This window comes from Notechis scutatus, chromosome 4, assembly GCF_049901735.1.
Source record: "Notechis scutatus isolate UNSWTSFEM ecotype Mainland chromosome 4, rNotScu1.2, whole genome shotgun sequence".
Classification (NCBI taxonomy): domain Eukaryota; kingdom Metazoa; phylum Chordata; class Lepidosauria; order Squamata; family Elapidae; genus Notechis; species Notechis scutatus.
In genome coordinates, this window is record NC_142012.1 from 157,806,095 (window position 1) to 157,826,030 (window position 19,936).

The window sequence follows — 19,936 nt, forward strand, 5'->3', positions numbered from 1 at the left end:
TTTCAATTACACGAAAGATTCTCAGGATCCTCAAAGGAATATTCCAAATTCTATTTTGTTTAAGGGTTTAGTCCAAGGGTGTCCCATCTTGGCAACTTTAAGACTTGTGGACTTCAATTCCCAGAATTCAGCCAGCCAGCCATGCTGACTGGGGAATTCTGTGAATTGACAAGTCTTTTTTAAGGTCATAGTTGGATACTCCCTACTCTAGTCAGAGAATTGCAGACAATACCTAGTCCTTTCTGTTGCAGGAGGCATTTATAAAACACAGGTCAAAAGATTTTTACACCAGAGGCACAGATATAAATAAAAACAAAAAACACAACAGGTATGGAGAAGTTTTATTTTGGTAATTAAAAAATGAGCTCCTTTCTGAATTTACACAATATTTCCCACTTTAGTGTCCATTCGTAAGTAATGACCAAAGTCGAGCATTTGCATCATGTTTTCACTTACTGCAGCCCTCCTGTTATTCCTCTAGCCTTCTCAAAAGTCAAATACTTTCAGCTCTGTGTTAACTCTTGAGACTCCGCGGCTAGCATTTTTTTCTGTAAATACTTCTCTCTCCTTTGCTTCGCTGCCTCCTTCTTGTATTGCGTGCGTAGCAATTTCTCATACCTAAGTCTGTGGGAGGAAACCAACCACCAGAAGTTAGCGTGAAGCGGAAAAGCCATTTCTCTCCAACATAAAGATAATAAATAATAACATTTATATTTTCAAGCATGTTACTATTACCTTATAAAAGGCTTGACATTGGACAGGTAATAGAATCGTTTCCTCTTGTGCCTTGCGTTCAAGTGCCAGGGAATTGGCCATTCTCTGAAAGTATACCTACCAACAACAGAAATGGGGAAAGTATTTAGGACAAAAGTGGTCGTCCATGTTGGGAGGCATTTGCGCAGAGATGTACTTATAAAGAGTGTTTTCCATTTCTAAGTCCTCCCTTTCTGTCAACCCAAAATCATCTGCTAGCGTTTCTCTTTAACTTTTTAAGATGTTTGGACTTCGACTCCCAGAATTCCCTGGTTGCCATACTAATGCTGGTTTTATTTGAAACTGCTTGAATTCATTGGCTTATAATCAGAAGTACAAAAAAAATGTTCTGAAAATACATGATCATTACCACATTTGTTCCTCAAAATATCTCTATGAAGACTGATAATGGATTGACAACTTGTTATATAAAAAAAGAAACTCTCTTGAACAGTGGTCCCCAGCCTGTAGGCTGCAGACCAGTACCAGTCCGTGGCCCATTAGGACCCTGTCTGTGCAAGTGAGTGAAACTTCATATGTGTATGAATGGGATCTAGATCAGGGGTCGCCAACCTTTTGAACCTCAGGGACTACCAAACTCATAATTTTAAATCCCGCGGACCACTTTTGACTGATGGTGGCTTGCTGACGTTTTCCCAGGGTCTCTGCAGAAAGCAGCAGAGACCCTGGGAAAATTCAAAAAAAACTCTGCAGGAAAATTCCCAATTCCATATTCCTACCAATCGATCATTCTTTATTTGAGACCACAGGATACTGTCTCCAGCTCCGTTCTCGGGGGTCGGAGGGGGGGGACGGGACACACTTTTGGCTTCATGCAAGGAAAACAGCAGAAGTCTTTCTCTCTCCCAAACTCCACCAGAAATGAGTCTTTGTGAGATTTGTTGTGCCGGCGCAGCCTCTTGGATTAATTGCTTTGGGGGTGACATTTCTCTGCAGACCACCACAATTTTCTCGTAGACCACCAGTGGTCCCCGGCTCACTGGTTGGTGACCACTGATCTAGATAGCGCATGAAACCCTAACCCCACCGCCAATCATGGAAAAATTGTTTTCCACGAACTAGTCCCTAGCTGTTTAGTGCTTACCACAACCAGATAAACATTTTCCTACTTGGTGACATCTTTCATTGAACCTGGAAATTATTATTACATTAAACTTAAGCATTTATTCAATATTTCCTAAATACAGCACAGATCTAATGAGCCAGTTTACCAAATAATACGCCCAAGGAAATCGTATCTCCATTCGCCCGGCCATTCCTTCTCTTGGCCAGTCTGCAAAAGTCGCAAAGCGTCTTCCCGTTCCTGAATGACCTGGTCCATTCTTTCCATGGATTTTATAACCTAAGGAATATAAAACAGAAGTGGGGTGTTCAACAGGTGGAGCTCATACACACCGTCAATATCATTCAAGAGGCACTAGGGTTATTTAGTCTTGTGACAACGTCTACTAGTTACAGGTTAGATTCACACACTGCAGTAAGCCATGGCTTTGCCTTAATATAAGGTATGAAACCATCCAGAATTACTCTTTACAAATGAAAGAATACCTTTCTTGAATTCCTATGTACAGTAAGTAATGCCCACTGAAATAGATAGGGATAAGGAATGTAAAGAAACACTTCTCAGTAAACCCAAAGGTGCTTTTTCAAGAGCTGTAGAAGCTGCTTGGATAACAAGAGAAATGTCTTCAAAGAAAAACCAGAAAGTCCAGTAACCAGTTGTATCTGGAAAAAGCAACTTTGGAACAACCATGACCTGGATTAATGACCAAGAATCTCTATAGACTTCTCAGTAAAGATTTTGTTTTTTGTTTTTATAATTGATCACTCTTATTTGCAGATCTATTCACTGACTATATACCCATCCCCCTAAACCTACTGAAAGCTTATTTTTCTATCCTGAAATCTTCTCATTTATGTTCCCAATATAACCTTCACATTAAAGGAATCAGAATTATCAGAAAAGTAACAGGAAGTCATAAAGACAGCATTTTGGACAGGGTCTCAAGCAACCTTCCTCTCTACCATAATGACTTGAATTGCACAACTGGATATGTTTAGTACTCTAGTTTAACTAAACTGCAGAATCTGGATATGTCTATTCTAATGAAGAGAAGGACTAGGAAAGACATGAAAGAAGTCTTCCAATATTTGAGGGGCTGTCAGAGACAAGAGGTGCTCAACCTCTTCTCCAAAATACCTGAGGGTAGGACAAGAAGTAATAGATGGAAACTTGTCAAAGTGAGATCCAATCTAGAGATAAGGAGAAATTTCCTGACAGCGAGAACTATCAATCAGTGGAATGGCTTGTCTTCAGAAGTTGTGGGCACTCTACCATTGGATGTTTTTAACAGATTGGACAGCCATTTATCTGGAATGGTACAAGGTCTCCTGTTTGGAAAGGAGGTTGCATTAGAAGACCTCCAAGGTCCCTTCTAATCTGTTATTCTGTATTCTGAATTTAGCTCTCTGCCTAGGTCAGATGTTTTCATCAAGGAGCAGCTCAGGAATTAATATAGTGTTGTGGGAATCTTCCGCAGCTCGCCAGTGCAGCAGCTGGACACTTTGCGATTGCTTTTGCTGGTTGCTTCTGCCGGTGACACTGCTCATCATCGCCCGGCCGGACAAACTTGCAGCCTTCCCTACCTCCTTAAGTGACTGCCAAATGCCGACCGGCTGGAATTGCTCCGGTAAGCTTGGGTGGGAACGTGGGGCAGAAATGGAGGCTCTCCCTTTGCAAGCACAGGCATCTTTTTTTTTTTTTCCTCCGGACAGGTGAAAGAGGAAGAGGGCTTGAGGGGTGGGATTGATGCGCTTCTGAAAAGCGGCCCACCGCGGGGCTGTTTGGACCTGTCTGGGGAACCCGGGAGACAGGCTAACGAGCCTTTTTTTTTTTTTTTTACTACTTCCATCCCGCCTTGAATTGCCTCCGTTCGAGACTGACTTTGGATGGTGAAGCTCGCTAGGCTTGTGCTGTCTGAATGCAAACGCAAAGGGTGGATCTTGTAAAATGATTCTTAGGACGCTTAGGACGTTCTTTAGAGAATTAGAAATATCTTCTCCATTGGCTGCTAAGTTCCATAGAATCAGCACACATGACAAACCACGAGGACAAATTAACAGATCAGAAGGACTTCTTGGAATTAAGAACATTTAGCAGCTTCCTTACACAACTAAATCACATAAACTGACTTGTGCATTGATTATCTATCTTTAACAAAGAACACGTACTTGCCACTGACATTCTTGATTCTAATTTACCTTTTCCAATCTTTCTGGGCTTGGCATTTTTTGTATCTGCCGTTTTGCTTCTTGCTCTAATGTTAAAAGCATATTTCGCTCTTTTAGCAGGACATACCTGAGAAAGAGAATCTATTAGCAAGTTACATGACATTGTTAGACAAGATAATGATTCTCAATAAGAAATGAGAAACAGATTTAGAATGGGAGATATATTAAGTTGTTAAAACTTACAAGAATTAAATGCAACCCTATACTTTGGATACTTGAAACACACAAATATCCTTCTTGGAAAAATGTTTTGTTGTTTCTGTCATTGTGGAACCCATTTTTTTAAAAAAATGAGTTATCCAATGGACACAAGATCCGAAAATTTGAAAATAGCTGAATAGCTTAGTTTCATTTTAGTGCTTTTTTTTTTTTTACTGAGCTACAACTGATAGAATAGAATAGAATTCTTTATTGGCCAAGTGTGATTGGACACACAAGGAATTTTTCTTCGTGCAAATGCTTTCAGTGTACATAAAAGAAAAGATACATTCATCAAGAGTCTAGAATTATAAGGTACAACACTTAATAATAGTCATAAGATACAATAAGCAATCATTTCATACCAGAAAACAGTTCATATAAATCGTAAGGATACAAGTGACAAAATTACAGTCATACAGTCACAAGTGGGAGGGGATGGGCGATAAGGAGTGATGAGATTAATAGTAATAGTGGTGCAGACTTTGTAAATAGTTGGACAGTGTTCAGGGAATTATTTATTTAGCAGAGTGAAAAAACTGTCCTTGTGTCTAGTTGTTCTGGTGTGCAGTGCTCTCTGGTGTGCAGTGCATCGTTTTGAGGGTAGGAGTTGAAACAGTTTATGTCCGGGATGTGAGGGGTCTGTAAATATTTTCCCAGCCCTCTTTTTGACTCGTGCAGTATACAGGTCTTCGATTGTAGGCAGGCGGGTAGTAATTGTTTTTTCTGCAGTCCTAATTATTCTCTGGAGTTTGTGTCTGTCTTGTTGGGTTGCAGAACCAAACTAGACAGTTACTGTGATCACATATTTTAATTACACGCAAATAAAATGGTACTGCCACACAACAATACTAATTGTAATATCAACATAATCACATTGAACACATCAGAAAATTACTTATATTAGATGCAGCTTTTAAGACATCGCTTTCCCTCTGAGTTGCTCAAAGACGCAATGACAGGAGAAGCCACACCTGGTAGAATTTCCCTACTAGTCTAACTTTCAGATCTACCAGTCCTCTGCTTGCTTTAGCTGCTTCTTCTAGCCGCCTCCTTCCTTCCAACCCACCACTTATGGTCCTTCCATTCTATTTTCATTATCTCCTTTCTTCTATATCTCCACTATTTATAACAGGGGTGTTCAAACTTGACAGCTTTAAGACTTGCGGACTTCAACTCCCAGAATTCCTCATCCAGTCATGTTAGCTCAGGAATTCTGGGAATTGAAGTCCACAAGTCTTAAACTTGCCCTAGTTTGAAGACCCTTGATTTGTAATTTCCTTACATTCTTGTCCTCTGGACTCTTGCCTTTCTAAACTCTCTTCCTTTAGGCACATTTTACTCCTTAGATATTTTTGCGCTTACATTTCTTCACTCTTGTCCCTCTTCAACTTACAACACTCTGCAACTGATGCTTAATTTCCCATGTTTTTCACCTTTTATAATCTGCGGGTAGTCCTCAACTTACCACCACAACTGAGCCCATCTTTTCTGTTGCTAAGTGAAACAATTGTTAAGTGAGTTTCACCCCATTTTACAACCTTTCTTGCCACTGTTGTTAATTGAATCACTGTAGTTGTTAAGTTTAATGGCACAGTTATTAGGTGAATCTGGCTCAATGGGGGAGTCTGCTTGTCAGAAGGCCACAAAAAGTGATCATGTGACTCCAGGACACTGCAATTATCATAAATATGAGCCATTTGCCAAGCGTCCAAATTCTGGTCACATGGCCCTGGGGATGCTGCAAGTGTGAAAAAGTGTCATGTCACTTTTTTGCAGTGCCATTGTAACTTCGGTCATTAAATGAAAGATTGTAAGTCAAGGTCTACCTGTATTACCCACTCCAAAACCTTCTCTTATACCTCATGCCCTTCCCTTATCATTTATGACTTAAATCTCAGCCAAACTAATAACCTTTATTGGCATATTATGTTTAAACTGTGCTATGACTTCAGGAGATCAAGCCAACATACTTAGTTCCTCCTTCACATTTTTCCCTTAGCAATGCGATGATATTGGTTGGGCTGAGAGAGAGGCAGTGTTCTACTCAGTCATCTGGTCACTTTTGCAGCTAAGGCTTGAACTGGATTTACGTGGCCCTGTAGTACCATATCACACAGTTTCTCCATTGACATTTCCCTCATAGAATCTAAGCTCTAAAAGTTTAGTTTTTTGAATACCTGGAGATATGACAAGAGCAAGAGGCTTTGTGGATACAAATGAAATCTCATACATATTTTTGAAATGGGTAAGCATTTCTCCAAACAGCTTGTCACAACAAAAAACAGGCCTCTTAAATCATACAAAGAAACACTCACCAAAGCTTATGCAAATCGTTGCTGCTTTTGCCTCGAAGTTGTTCGACAGTCCAGGAATCTCCTGTGGAAGCCACAAAGCAAAGTAAAGCAAGAACATCTTCCTTAAAGTCTCCTGATCTTAAGACTATACTAATTTTTTACTCCGCGCTGATTAAGTGGAAATAGCTAGCATTTTGTAACTATTCAAAAGGTTTTCTTTTAAAAGCTGTATATTCTGAAACCTAGAGTCCAATACTATTTATATTTTATGCCTCTTCTTCTGCTAAATAGGGGGTTCTTTTCAATTTGCTGCTTTTCTGTTGTTTTACTTAACTATTCTATATTATCTATATTTTAAAAGTCAGCCTATTATCAACTTCCCTGGATTTTTCTTGAAAAGCAGCACACTTTTTCCCTATTATGGATTTTAGGATGATGCACAAAAACTTTTCTCAGAATCCACTTCGGCATTGGCAGCCAAGCAATATATATTTATGACTTGGGATCACTGATTATTTTAAAAGGAAACCTTGTTTTCTGGCAGATGGAGCTACTCATTGATCACTGCTAATTGCAGATTTAACCGGAGCCACTCAAAACAAATCAACAAACCTCATTTGTAACATGCTTTTTACATGCAGGAGAACTTTAAAAAATGGAAAGCACATTAAAATCAGGAAAAAGGCAATTAAATTATTTAGGATATTTTTACTCATGCATAAGTTAATCCAAAACACACAATAAAATTGTTGTAATCCATTGCTTGATTGTTGTTTAAAAGCATAGGTCTGACATTCAGACTAATGGCTGGAATATCCACTTTTGAAAAAAATGGATTCTATGAACAGCAATTTTTACAAATTAAGATTCAACACGCACTGTTGCTGAATGTCTTATAATACTGCCTTCTCTTATTTACAAAGGTATTTTACCTGATTTAACCTCCTTTCCCCAGTTTTTGGGGTTATCAAAAAATTCCTCCAACCCATTTCGAGACACTGATGTATGTAGCAACACAGAACGGGGACAAATCTTCACTTCTGTAGACTTTTCTGGCCAATCACCAATGATTCCTCTGAACAACAACAAAAAGTCAGAATTAACAACATTTTAAGCATATTCAGAAATTAAATTTGGACTGCTGAGGTCGGCAGCTCAGTGGCTCGATTCTCATGAGCGAATAAAAGACCCCGGAGGGACAAGAAAGGAGCCTCTCCTGACTGCCTACCAGCATTCAGGTGTCCTACAGGTAAAGATAACATTGCCCGAAAAAATTCCTTTCACAGAGGCAGCCAGCCACCTCGGTGATCCCTGGCTAACACATGACATACGCTAAATAAATAATTCAATATCATTGTAAGTTTGAATGGCCACTAAACGAATGGCTGCAAGTTGAGGACTACCTATCCTTACTTATTTAATGGAGGGAACCTGAACGTTTTTAAATAGAGGAACCAGACCCAGGCATTACCAATTTTTTCTTTTCCCTAGCAAGCTCATACTTTCACGAGTTATACATTATCAAGACCTTGAAGTCTAGTGGACGATCACTTGGATACGAGCCAGCAGTGTGCAGCCGCAGCAGCCAAAAAAGCTAATACAATCCTGGGTTGTATAAAGAGAGGCATAGAATCAAGATCACGGGAAGTATTAGTACCCGTTTTATAAAACCCTAGTAAGAACACACCTGGAATATTTGCATCCAGTTTTGGTTCCCATACTATACAAAAAAATGTTGAGAGTTTGGAAAAAGTTCAAAGATCAACTGGATCTTTAAACTTGGCAAGTCTAAGACTTGTGGACTGAATTCAACTCTCAGAATTCCTGAGCTAACATGACTGGAGGAGGAAGTCTTAAAGCTGTCAAATTTGCAGACCCATGAACTAAAATGATCAAAGACCTAGAGCAGGGGTCTTCAAACTTGACAGCTTTAAGACTTGTGGACTTCAACTCCCAGAATTCCTCCTCCAGTCATGTTAGCTCGGGAGTTCTGGGAGTTGAAGTCCACAAGTCTTACACTTGCCAAGTTTGAAGACCCTTGACCTAGAGATTAAAACCTATAAAGAACGGCTGCAGGATTTGGGTTTGGCTAGTCCAGAGAAAAGAATTAGGGGTGACATGACAGCACTATTCCAGTATTTGAGGGGCTGCCACAAAGAAAAGGAGGTCAATTTATTTTCCAAAGCACCAAAAAGCAGGACAAATAACAATGGATGGAAACTAATCAAGGAGAGAAGCAACCTGGAATTCAGGAGAAACTTCCGAACAGTGAGGACAATTAACCAGTGGAACAGCTTTGCCTTCAGAAGTTGTGGATGCTTCATCACTGGAGGTTTTTAAGAAGAGACTGGAAAGCCACCTATCTGAAGTGGTATAGGATCTCCTGTTTGATCAGGGGGCTGGACTAGAAGACCTCCAAGGTCCCTTCCAGCTCTGTTCTATTCTGTTTTCCAGAGAAGGCTTCAATCCTATTATACGCATCTTCCCCCAAATGCATTTCCTTGCTCCCCTCTTCTTCACCATTCGCAAGGACAACCCTTTCGCCTGCAAGGCCTCAAAGCCGATTTGCAGCCCGGGCTCTTTTTTCCACTCGACAGGACCCCACCTGGAGGCCGAAGCTACCGCACCGCCTCGACACGCGCCGGTCACCCGAAGCACCGTGGATAACCGTCGGCAAACCACCGTCAGCGCCATGACGCCTCCGCCGTCTTCCCACAATTCCTTTCCTGGGAAATTCGACGAAGCCCCTCTAGCTGTTCCTTTGTCGGTGGTACTTTGTCGCCGCCCAGGGCAAAGATGGCGGCGGCGCGGCTTCAGCCTTGAGCGTCGTCGCAAAGTACGACTGGGAGGTTCGCGGCTTTGCCCGAACCAGAGATGGCGGCCATGAGTCTGCTCCTGCGGACGGCGGCCCGGACCTGCGGACGGCAGCCGCTAATCTTGTCTGCATGTCTCGGGCGGACTGCCCTGCTAGGCCCGAGTGCCAGTCGCTCCGGAGTGATCGGTATGGACGGGCTTGGGCGACAGGAGATGCTCGGAGAGTCCCAGGCCAATTGACCTTGGGAGCGGACAGAGCTGGGAAGGCTGTCGAGATGCCCCGAAGGTGGCGGGCGGGTGTCCTGAGCTCTCGCTTCATAATCGGGAGGCTGAGTTCGATCCTAAGTAGCGGCTAATATTTGGAATAGTCTCTCCTGCTCGAGCAGGGGGTTGGACTAGATGACCTCTAATGTCCCTTCCAAATCTGTTATTCTATGATTCCTGAAAGGAGCTTCAACTGTTGAGATTCTGCCTGGGGGTCCAATAGGATTGAAAACAGGGACTAACCACAATCTCAGAAATGAAAGTGAGAGCATGAACCAATGTTGTTTTTTTCTAGTCCAACATTGATTTTATTTTGTTAGATTTCCACCCACCTTTCCTTCAGGAGCGCCTACTTATTCCTCACAACAGCCTTGTGAGATAGGTTGGGCTGAGCTCCTCCTCAAAAAGGCTCTGGCAAAATGCATTTCCTTTCCAAGCTGTGTTTTAAGCTGATAAGGAACTAATGTTCCTGGCACTGTTTCTTTTTTAAAAAAAATGCCTATTCTGAGTAAAGTAAACTTCCATTCAAGGTGGCTAAAGAAAGGCAGGTCTAGATGCCAGCAAAAATACAGGTGGTCCACTTAGTGACTGTTTAAAGTTACAAGGGCACTGAAAAAAGTGACTTATGACCGTTTTTCACACTTACGACTTGCAGTATCCACACAGTCGTGTGATCAAAAAAATCAGATGCTTAGCAACTGACTCATATTTATGACGGGTGCAGTGTCCCATGGTCATGTGATTACTTTTTGTGATCTTATGACAAGCAAAATCAACGGGAAAGCCATTCACTTAACAAGCATGTTACTAACTTAACTGCAGTGCTTCACTTAACAACTGTGGCATAAAATGGGGCAAAATTCACTTAACAAATGTCTTCACTCATCGACAAAAGTTTGGGGTTCAGTTTGGTCATAAGTTGAGGACTACCTGTGTACGGTGTAAGCTTTACAACTTTGCTATTACTGGTACTTAGGGGTTGTCTGTTGGCATTCCAGATCTATTAACCCTAATATGATCATTGAAACCACAGACCTTTCTTTGTGAAACACATTATTTGTGTCACCAGGCTGGTTTGTGTGGAACAGAATAGGGTAGGTTCCTCTTTATTTTTCCTTTTGCAGGATAGCTGTGTGTGAAAGGCTACCTGAAAAATAAGACAACAATTTCAGAGCTTTTTGTGTTCTGAAAAGATTGCAGAAGTAATTGTTGATTTGTACTAAGATGCCAATTTATTTTTTCAGTTTCACTGCGCCATGCCAGCGATGGAAAAAAGATGTTTTACATCAGAGCAACACGGTTTTATGACAGCCGGTTTTTGAGATTACTGGTAAGTTTAGGAATAAGGTCTGGAAAAAAATTAGAGTGGAAGGAGGGGGAAAAAAAGCAATTTTAGACTGTGTGAAAAGAAATATAGTTTTCAAATCACAGGAATGAACAGCTCCACTTTATTCCACTTTTCTCAGTACTGTCTAGGACTGGGCACCTTTCTTTAAGAAGGATTTGAAAAACTGGCTGAGATGCTGAGTGGATTGACAGGGGAGTAAAAATTAAATATTGTGGAAAGAGGATGAAGGAATTGGTAATGTTTTTTCTAAGGGGGCTGAGGTAACAGTAACAATAGAACAGACTTAAAAGAGGAACCTTGGAGGTTTTTTCTAAGAGGGCTGAGGTAACAGTAACAATAGAACAGACTTAAAAGAGGAACCTTGGAGGTCTTCTAGTCCAAGCCCTCTGCTCCAGCAGGAGACCCTATACCATTTCAAACAAATAGCTGTCCAGTCTCAAAAACCTCCAGGGATGGAGCACCCACAATTTCTTCAGGCAAGCCCTTCCAGAGATCAATTGTTCTTATTGTCAGGCAATTTCTCCTTAGTTCTAGGTTGGATCTCTCTTTGGCAAGATTCCCTCTGTTATTATTTCTTGTCTTGCCCTCACGTACTTTGGAGAATAGCTTGACTCCCTCTTCTCTGTGGCAGATCCTCAAATATTGGAAGATCGCTGTCAGGTCACCCCTAGTCCTTCTCCTTCTTAGACTAGAAATACCCAGTTCCTTCAGTCACATTCATTGTATGTTTCCAGTCCCCTGATCATCTTTGTGGCTGCTCTCTGCACTTTCTAGAGTCTCAGCATCTTTAGAAAGAGTGTTACATTATAGGGTGTTGTGTTAGCTTTCTTTAAATGCCTGAAATGATATCGCACAAATGTAAGTTCTTTTCCCCCTCTACACTACAGGACACCCCAAATCATGCAAACTGAAGAAGCAGATTTCAACTGCATGTTATGAAAGCCTCTTACATACAATAGTTTAATAGTGATACAATTATTCTGAGAAGCGATAAACTCTCCTTACTGGAGATATTAAAGGGCAGACATTTATCAGGGATGCTTTAATTTAGATTCCTCTCTTGCTATGGGGCCATAAATAAAACGAATGAAATTAATTTGGATTCCTGCATTGGACCATACTTTCTAAGCGCTTCTAAAATTTATTGCATTTAATCTTTCAGTGATCCTGAAAATTCCGGGAATTTTCTGCATATATGTCAGGGTGAAAGAAAAGTACACTAATTCAGCTTGTAGGTACATAAAAAAGGGTGAAAAATTTGTGGACTTGCTTTGTATTGACTTTGCTGTCCCCCCTCCCCCCATTTCTTTAACAGAATTGGTACATTTTGTTAACTGGAATCCCAGTGCTTCTTGTTGTAGCCTTTGCTAATGTCTTTATTGGTAAGTACTTCTGCACCTTAGACTCTTTTCTTCTGGTTTGTACTGCTGAATATTGTAGATAATTGTATCATTTCTGAATGACTGCTGTTTCAGTGATATTGAATTCTGTTTTCCCTGGACAAGACAAGAACCATCAGCTAAATGTCTATAGTAATACTCAATCATCCACATACTGGTTGTTACAAAGGTGCTTTTTCCAAAAGGCAACTGGACTTTCTTGTTGTTTTTTCCTTTGAAAATGTTTAGTCTTTCATCCAAGAAGCTTCTTCAGTTCTAATTGACTGGTGGAGAATGTAAGGATTTATAGTGAAATATTTCCAAAGGGGGGAAAAAACCAAGAAGGTCCAGCTGCCTTTTAGAAAAAGCAGAACCATCATTCTTCATTATGAGCTCCCCAGATATTTAGACTTCAAATCAGTTCCCTTGGAATTTTAGAAATTTCAGTCTAATTAATTACCAGCTTGATGACGGCTGGGCTACAGAAATTTTTTAAAAAGCCCCTCAGAAGAAGTTTCTTGATGGTTTTCTGCTTTTTTTTGGCTTATGAAATTAATAATGGACTACATCATGTTGCATCTTCACAGCTCTCTTTATTATAAGGAGATTTGACTTAATAAGATCTAAAGCTCCTAGCTTTCTGGATGCATGTGCTCTTTTTATTAGTTTGCTTCTTTTTTATGCTATAGCCTAAAGTTGCTTTCTTAACTATGTCCCATTGTGATATATCCTGATTGTGAAATTCCTGTTTCCTTTGGATAATCTTGTCATTCTTCTGTTTCCAGCCCCACATTCAGTCATATCTGATCATCCACAAATGTATTAAATTGGTGCTACATCATAGCTTTAAAGGAGTCTGGGGTTTTAATCTTGGTAAATGGTTTTATGTTTTGTTGCAATCATGCTTTTTAATTTATTAGAAATTCTTTTAATTGTCCCCCTCTTTGGAATATTTTTTTTAAAAAAATATGGATTAAAATGGTAACACAAGATGATGGTTGGAATGATGCAAAATGTGAATCAAAACATCAAAAGAAAGTATTGCATAATCTTCATTGCGTAAAAGTACAATTAATGTTATATTTTTTGTTTTATTTTTAAATAGCTGTGGAAGTTATTTATTCACCATTGAATTTGGTGAATAAATGTGCCTTCAACAGTATTACAAGCATAAGGTTTATCCTCCCATTAGGAAGACAATAAATTGTGACTGGCACCATTTGTTGACCGTGTTGTTCCATCAGTATATTTTTATACATGTCTGTTGTACTGTAACATAATGACCTTGTCTCTGCCTAGGTCAAGCTGAATTGGCTGAGATCCCAGAAGGTTATGTTCCAGAACATTGGGAGTATTATAAAGTAAGTACAAAATTTGGGGGAAAAAATGTGAATTTTTATAAGTCAGCCTTAGGAGAATAAAGCTCTTGAAAGTTAGATTAGGCAAATTGGAATGCATTTGTAATTGGCTTCACGTTTTTATTCTGTAATTTATAGTCTTGATTAGGAAGAAATACAATATTTAATTATGTGTATGCATGATATTGTTAAGAATTGTATTCACAACTGAAGGAATTTCTAGAGAATCTATTTTCATTTAAACCAGGGGTGTCAAACTCAAGCCCCGGGGACTAGATCTGGCTCGCAGGATGTTTAAATCTGGCCCACGGGGCCACCCTGGAAACAGTGAGGGATCGGCCCGCGGTGCCTCTGCCAATGAAAACAGAGCTCGGGAGGGCAGAGGATTGCAGGAAGTCATCACAGCCGAAAACGGAGCTTGCGAGGACTGTGGGCGGCCCTCTCAAGCTCCATTTTCGCTGGCAGGGTTGCAGGAGGCCGTCACAGCCAAAAACAGAATTCGGGAGCCCATTTTCGCTGGCAGAACACTTGGGCCAGCACAGGCGCCCCCAACATGAGTGATGTTGAGCTCATGCCCACCCTGGCCTCCTGAGGTCAAACACAAACCCTCAATGAAATGGAGTTTGACACCCCTGATTTAAACCCAGAACCTAGCAACACCTCTGCATGATGACATATGACCTACGAGAAATGTCAGAGGAAATTTTGGAAGCTGACATTTGGGTGGTTCCAAAAAGCAGTATCATTAACGGGAAGGCAGATGGCAGACTTTTCGTTTTTCAGAGTTTTTGGACCTCAGTCCAACCCGTCGATGCCTGTAGCTTCCTTCTGCAAGCAAAATACAATAGTGACGATCACAATTATTTCAAATGATCCTGCTTTGGTTTTCCTTCCAGCATCCTATAAGTCGGTGGATTGCACGCTACATCCAAGAACCCCCTGAAAAGGAATATGAAAAGGAAATGGCTAGGTTATACGTTGAATACGAGAAAAAGAAGTTAAGGTAGGAGAAACTAGAAACATTCCTGTAGTTTTTTGTTTCTTAACAGAAATGCTGAACAATTATTTCAGGGGTGAGCTAGGAGCTGAGCCCATGATGGTGAATCTGTGGCACACATGCCGGAAGTGGCGCGCAGAGCCATATCTGCCGGCACGTGAGCCGACGCCCCAGCTCAGTTCCACTGCGCATGCGTGCTCGCCTCCCGCCAGCCAGCTGATTTTCGGGTATCTGCCGTGCATGCGTGAGGGGCGGGGTGCACGCAGGAGATGCATGCGCAGGGGCAGGGGGAGCACGGGGAGGGGTTCATGCGCGCATTGCATTATGGGTGCAGGCATGCGTGTGCGCACACTTTTGGCATGCGACAACAAAAAGGTTAGCCATCACTGAGCTGAGCGCTGTTTTGTTTATGTAGTTACCACTTAACTTCAGGAGTGGGATTCTACAGGTTCGCACCTATTCGCTAGAGCCGGTTGTTAACATTCTAAGCAGTTTGGAGAACCGGTTGTTAGAAGAAATTACTGGCCTAATCCTGTAAGGAAGGCAGGAAGGAAACATTCTGGTGTTGCTTACAGAAACTGCCTCTCCGTTAACCCTTATTACATTCTTGGCAGGACGAGACTCCCTGTCTCAGGAACGTCTCTGGAGTTTTTTCCCCCTCCTTTGCTGGTACTTTGCTTGTGTGGAGTGACTATTCAAAGTTACAATGGCACTGAAAAAAGTGACTTATGACCATTTTTCACACTTACGACTGTTGCAGAATCCTCACAGTCATGAGAGGCCAGGTGAGGAGATGCGTTCCTCGATGTGAGTGATATTGAGTTGGCCACACCCAGCCAGTCACATGACCACCAAGCCACGCCCACCAACAGCCACACCCACAGAACCGGTTGTTAAAAAATTTGAATCCCACCCCTTCTTAATTTGTTTAATGCATTTCCATCTCACCTTCCCTCTGGAAGCTCAAGCAATACATATGGGGAGGATTGAATGTTACATGACAAAGGGAACAAAAGATGTCATGTATCATATCATATTTTGCTTTCTCTATCACCCAGATATTCCTTTTCTTCCCATTCCTTCCTTTTTTTCTGTGAAAAGAATATGGATATCATCATCCTGCAGTACAGGTAGTCCTCAATTTGTGAACACAATTGAGCCCAAAATTTCTATGGCTCAGCGAGACACTTGTTAAGTGATTTCTTTGCCCAATTTCCTGATCTTTCTTGCCATAGTTGTCATGTGAGTAACACGGTTGTTAAGTGAATCTGGATTCCCCATTGACTCTGCTTGTCAGAAGGTCGCAAATGTGGACCACACGACTCTGGGATTCTGCAACCATCATAAATACATGCCAGTTGTCAAGATTCTGAGTTTTGACCCCTTGGCCATGGGGATGTTGTAACGGTCATAAGTGTGGGGAAAAAAACTAATCATAAGTCTTTTTTTTTTAAAGTATCGTTGTAACTTAAAACAGCCACTAAACGAGTGCTTGTAAGTTGTGGGCTACCTGTTATTTTCTTTCCTGTTTTATACGTTCTTTTGAGGTGGCTGTGATAAGATCGCTGTGATAAGATTTGAAAAGCCTTCCTCATTTGGTAAAATGTATGCAGCTGCTGCCCATCTAGCCTAAGTGACTCTAAGCAGCGTACAAAGTGAAAGCAATGCAACAATAGCTAAAAATGGCACGCACACAAAATTAAAAAAACATTAAAAGAAAATAAAAATGATTAAATAACAAAATATGTGGGAGAGCACACTCGGTTTTCCTAGCACTACAGCCATTTTGCATGTTATTGGATCCCCAGGCCAGATGACCAAGCCATGTCTTTCTCTTTTCTTTTTGCACTTTTATCTTGCTTTTCACCTACCATTGCTTTTTGCCACTTCTTTTTTTCCCCTTGCTTATTTATTGTTGTTTCTTTGAAATTCAGTAGAGTTACACACAGGTGCGCAAAGAGAGAGAGAGACAGAGTGTGTGTCCAAGAACGTCCGGGCCAATCTGACCTGAGAGGAACGGTATTCCTGAGAGTGAATGTCACGTAGAAAAGTTCTCCTCCTGAGTCCCAGGGTTCAAATCACGTTCAAATTGTGGAAATACAAAGAGATAATCCAATTTAATCCCTTACCCCAAGGGAGAATATTTTATCTAACCTTCACTTCCTTGGATGCATGTCTGACATTGTCTTTCAGAAAAAAATAAAATGGATGCTTTCTGAAAAGATAGGCTGAGTAACCAACTCAGTGAAGCAACCCCATCTCTATTCAGACTGGAGAGGAAGCTGTCTGAAAGCCAGCAACAGGATAGAGTATATCCTTTCCTGAGGAAATCTTAAGGCTACAATTCAGTGTTAGATTTTTCAGCAATGGCTATGCTTCCTGTGGAATTCTGGGAGTGGATGTCCATTTGATTGGAGGTCAACCAGGTTGGGGCAATAGGCTTAGTAAAAGGAGCCCAGTTATCTAGTAGCATATGGTTTTCTGTCATGCCCCTGGTGGAGACTGACTCTGAGGGAGAGGAGGAACAATCGACAGGGAGTGGAAGTGTGGCTCTGGAGGTTGTGGAAGGGCAGAGGCCGGCTGAGCAGTCAGAGGAAGACCTAGACCCATCCCCTATCCATCCTAGAGCATGCAGGGAGGAGAGGATAAAGGAGAGACATGGTCTACTCGGGAGGAGAGGGCCTTGATCCTCTTCATAGGCTGCAACTGTGACAACTGAATAAGGGTACAGGCCTGCGTATGGGCGAGCGCTGGAAACAAAGCGTGGAAATATCTCTAGTTTATGATTCCTTTCTGAGTTTGGCATCCTTCCCAGTGTGTGTTATCTGTGGAGGTCCTCCAGCCCTTATCTTGCCTGGTTTGTGTTGCTTTTTCCCTTCTTCTTGTAACTGTTTGGGTGGGAGTTTTTTGTCTTCCGTCAAGGTTATTTGGAGCTTGGAAGCAAAGTGAAGGAATAAAAGGGTCTTCACCTGTTTTCTGTGACTGTGTTTGTTTTGTATCCCACCCTGGGTCCTCACAGTTTTCCATCCCTGCTTGTCAAATTAAACACATTCCATTTTCCGTGTTATTGAAATATAATCACGTGGCTAATATTAGAAAATATTGCTTCACGGTTTCTTTTTTTTCTTTCTCTTTCCTCTCCTTTCCTTTAACAGGAAATTGGAAGCAGAGGCAAGTCATCTGATGTTGGAAAGGGGGGATGGACCATGGCATCAAGATGAAGCCCCAGGCACATCTATGGTTGATTATGCTCCTAAAGCACAGCCTGATTACTGAGCATTTCAGCTAGAATCTCCAGCAGCAGTTAAAGGATGTAATGTACACCTAACTTAAACTGCATTGTGTGCTGCCCAGAGTAGACACAGAGTTGGGTGGCCTTATATGTGTAATTAAATAAATAAATGTTCTTGTACTCGCTGAAAAACTTTTTTTTTTCATTTTCTGTATCTCTTTTATGTGTGTACTCCAGAATAAACCCCATTCGGTTTAATATAGTTCCCTACAAGCATATGATTTTGTTTATATTGTGCCTTTCATTCCAGAGCCCAAAGAGGCCTAGCTAGTGGGGTAGGTTGGGCCAAGAAAATAACTGGGCCAGATCAACCAGCTGAGTGGCTTTGGGACAGTCCCTTTCACTCAGCCCAATTCACCTCACAGGATTGTTCTTGTGGGAAAAATAGGAGGAGGAAGGGGTGTTGGATATATTTGCCTTGAGTTACTTGTAAAAGTAATAAAGGCCAGATAGAAATCACATGAACAAACCAGTATCTTCCATGGCCAGGGTTTAGATTTGAATCTAACTTTCTCATCTAGCCCAAACCTTCATCCTTGCACCATGTAGAATTCTTTGGGACATAGCACCAAAAATGTATAATGGGTATGAGAAGTTTTATTTTGAGAGTACCAGTTTCTTGCCCTGTCACTGTCTCTGTGAAATGTCTAATATAATTATTAAACTATACATGAATCATTTTTTATTACGTTCCACCAAGTTGTTTTCAATTCCTACTGACTATGGACGTGTGGAGATTCTCAATCATCCAAGTCATGGTTGTCCCAAACCATGTCCCATGGTTGCTTTTTTTTTTTTCAAGAACCAACTGGACTTTCTGGTTTTTCTTTGAAGACATTTTGCTTCTCATCCAAGAAGCTTCTTCAGTTCTGGCCATTGGAGCATTCCCCCAAGAACCTGAAGAAGCTTCTTGGATGAGAAGCACAACGTCTTCAAAGAAAAACCAGAAAGTCCTGCTGCCTCTTGAAAAAAGCACCTTTGGGATAGTGACTACATATTTTTTTTTCCATGACAGTCATTTAACTTGACATCCCTCTCCCAAAAATCCATTTTCATTCTCCCCTAAGATGCCATTTTCCAGAATTCCATCTCATTTCTGCATTTGCAGAATATGAACACTTTCCCTTTGAGATATGAATGATCCATCCATATTAATTGTTATCCACCTTTGGAGAAATACTAGATTAATGATTGACAGGTTGGGTGATTTGTGCAGTCACATGAATCCAACCATTATGTTGGCAAATTGTGAGAACCAGACTACCATATTGATGCAATATATGGGATGGCATCAAGTTTTTAAAAAAATCATTTTTATACTGTATTTTTTCAGCATAGTGCTTTGTATGAATGAAGCAATGTTGGTTAATCTGAGATTAGCATTCAGTGTGTTGAGTGAACACGTCCAGTATCCAGAGAAAAGCTAGATAATTGGATTCAGGGAATCGTAGGTTAAAACATGAGCCTGTCAGCACCATGAAAAGTCTCCATCATAGTTTGTGTTTGCTTCTGCTATGGAATGTCCTAGAAATTATTAGGATCAACGGGGGACATGATTTTCTCAAGTTCTCAGGTTATTTATTTAGTTAGTTTAGATTTTTTAAAAATCCCTGCTGTATAATTTTTATAAATAACTCAAGATGGCAAACATACCTAATATTCCCTTTTCCCTACAACAGACGTGAGGTGAGTTCATCAAATGTTTTATTTTTCTAGCAGAAATAGAAGCGAATATTGACCACCTGTTTCTTGTTTAATGCATTGTATAAATAACTCATAGCTAATTTTATTGATAGACAATCCTAGAAAATTGGAATGAAGTAAGCTATTGCAGGTTAATGTGTCATATGAACGCGTTATGGATTCTAGTTCTCTAAATACATCTACACTACCTGAAGCTTAGTTACTTTATTGCTGAACCCAT

At 40.9% G+C, this 19,936-nt stretch overlaps 2 protein-coding genes across 2 annotated transcripts; one reads left to right on the forward strand and one right to left on the reverse strand.

Moving 5' to 3' along the window:
• Nucleotides 1-324: 324 nt before the first annotated feature.
• Nucleotides 325-9,344, reverse strand: MRPL47 (mitochondrial ribosomal protein L47). Its single transcript, XM_026666769.2, has 7 exons — nt 9,166-9,344; nt 7,493-7,635; nt 6,582-6,642; nt 4,036-4,132; nt 1,986-2,116; nt 736-831; nt 325-624 (listed from the first exon to the last, which is right to left on the reverse strand). Exons 1-7 carry the CDS (start codon nt 9,252-9,254, stop codon nt 504-506), a joined length of 738 nt encoding a protein of 245 aa, XP_026522554.1. The 5' UTR covers nt 9,255-9,344; the 3' UTR covers nt 325-503.
• Nucleotides 9,345-9,427: 83 nt separating this feature from the next.
• NDUFB5 (NADH:ubiquinone oxidoreductase subunit B5) lies at nt 9,428-18,144 on the forward strand. The gene is made up of 6 exons (XM_026666783.2): nt 9,428-9,561; nt 10,883-10,968; nt 12,302-12,368; nt 13,665-13,726; nt 14,620-14,726; nt 17,876-18,144. Exons 1-6 carry the CDS (start codon nt 9,435-9,437, stop codon nt 17,994-17,996), a joined length of 570 nt encoding a protein of 189 aa, XP_026522568.2. The 5' UTR covers nt 9,428-9,434; the 3' UTR covers nt 17,997-18,144.
• Nucleotides 18,145-19,936: the final 1,792 nt, after the last annotated feature.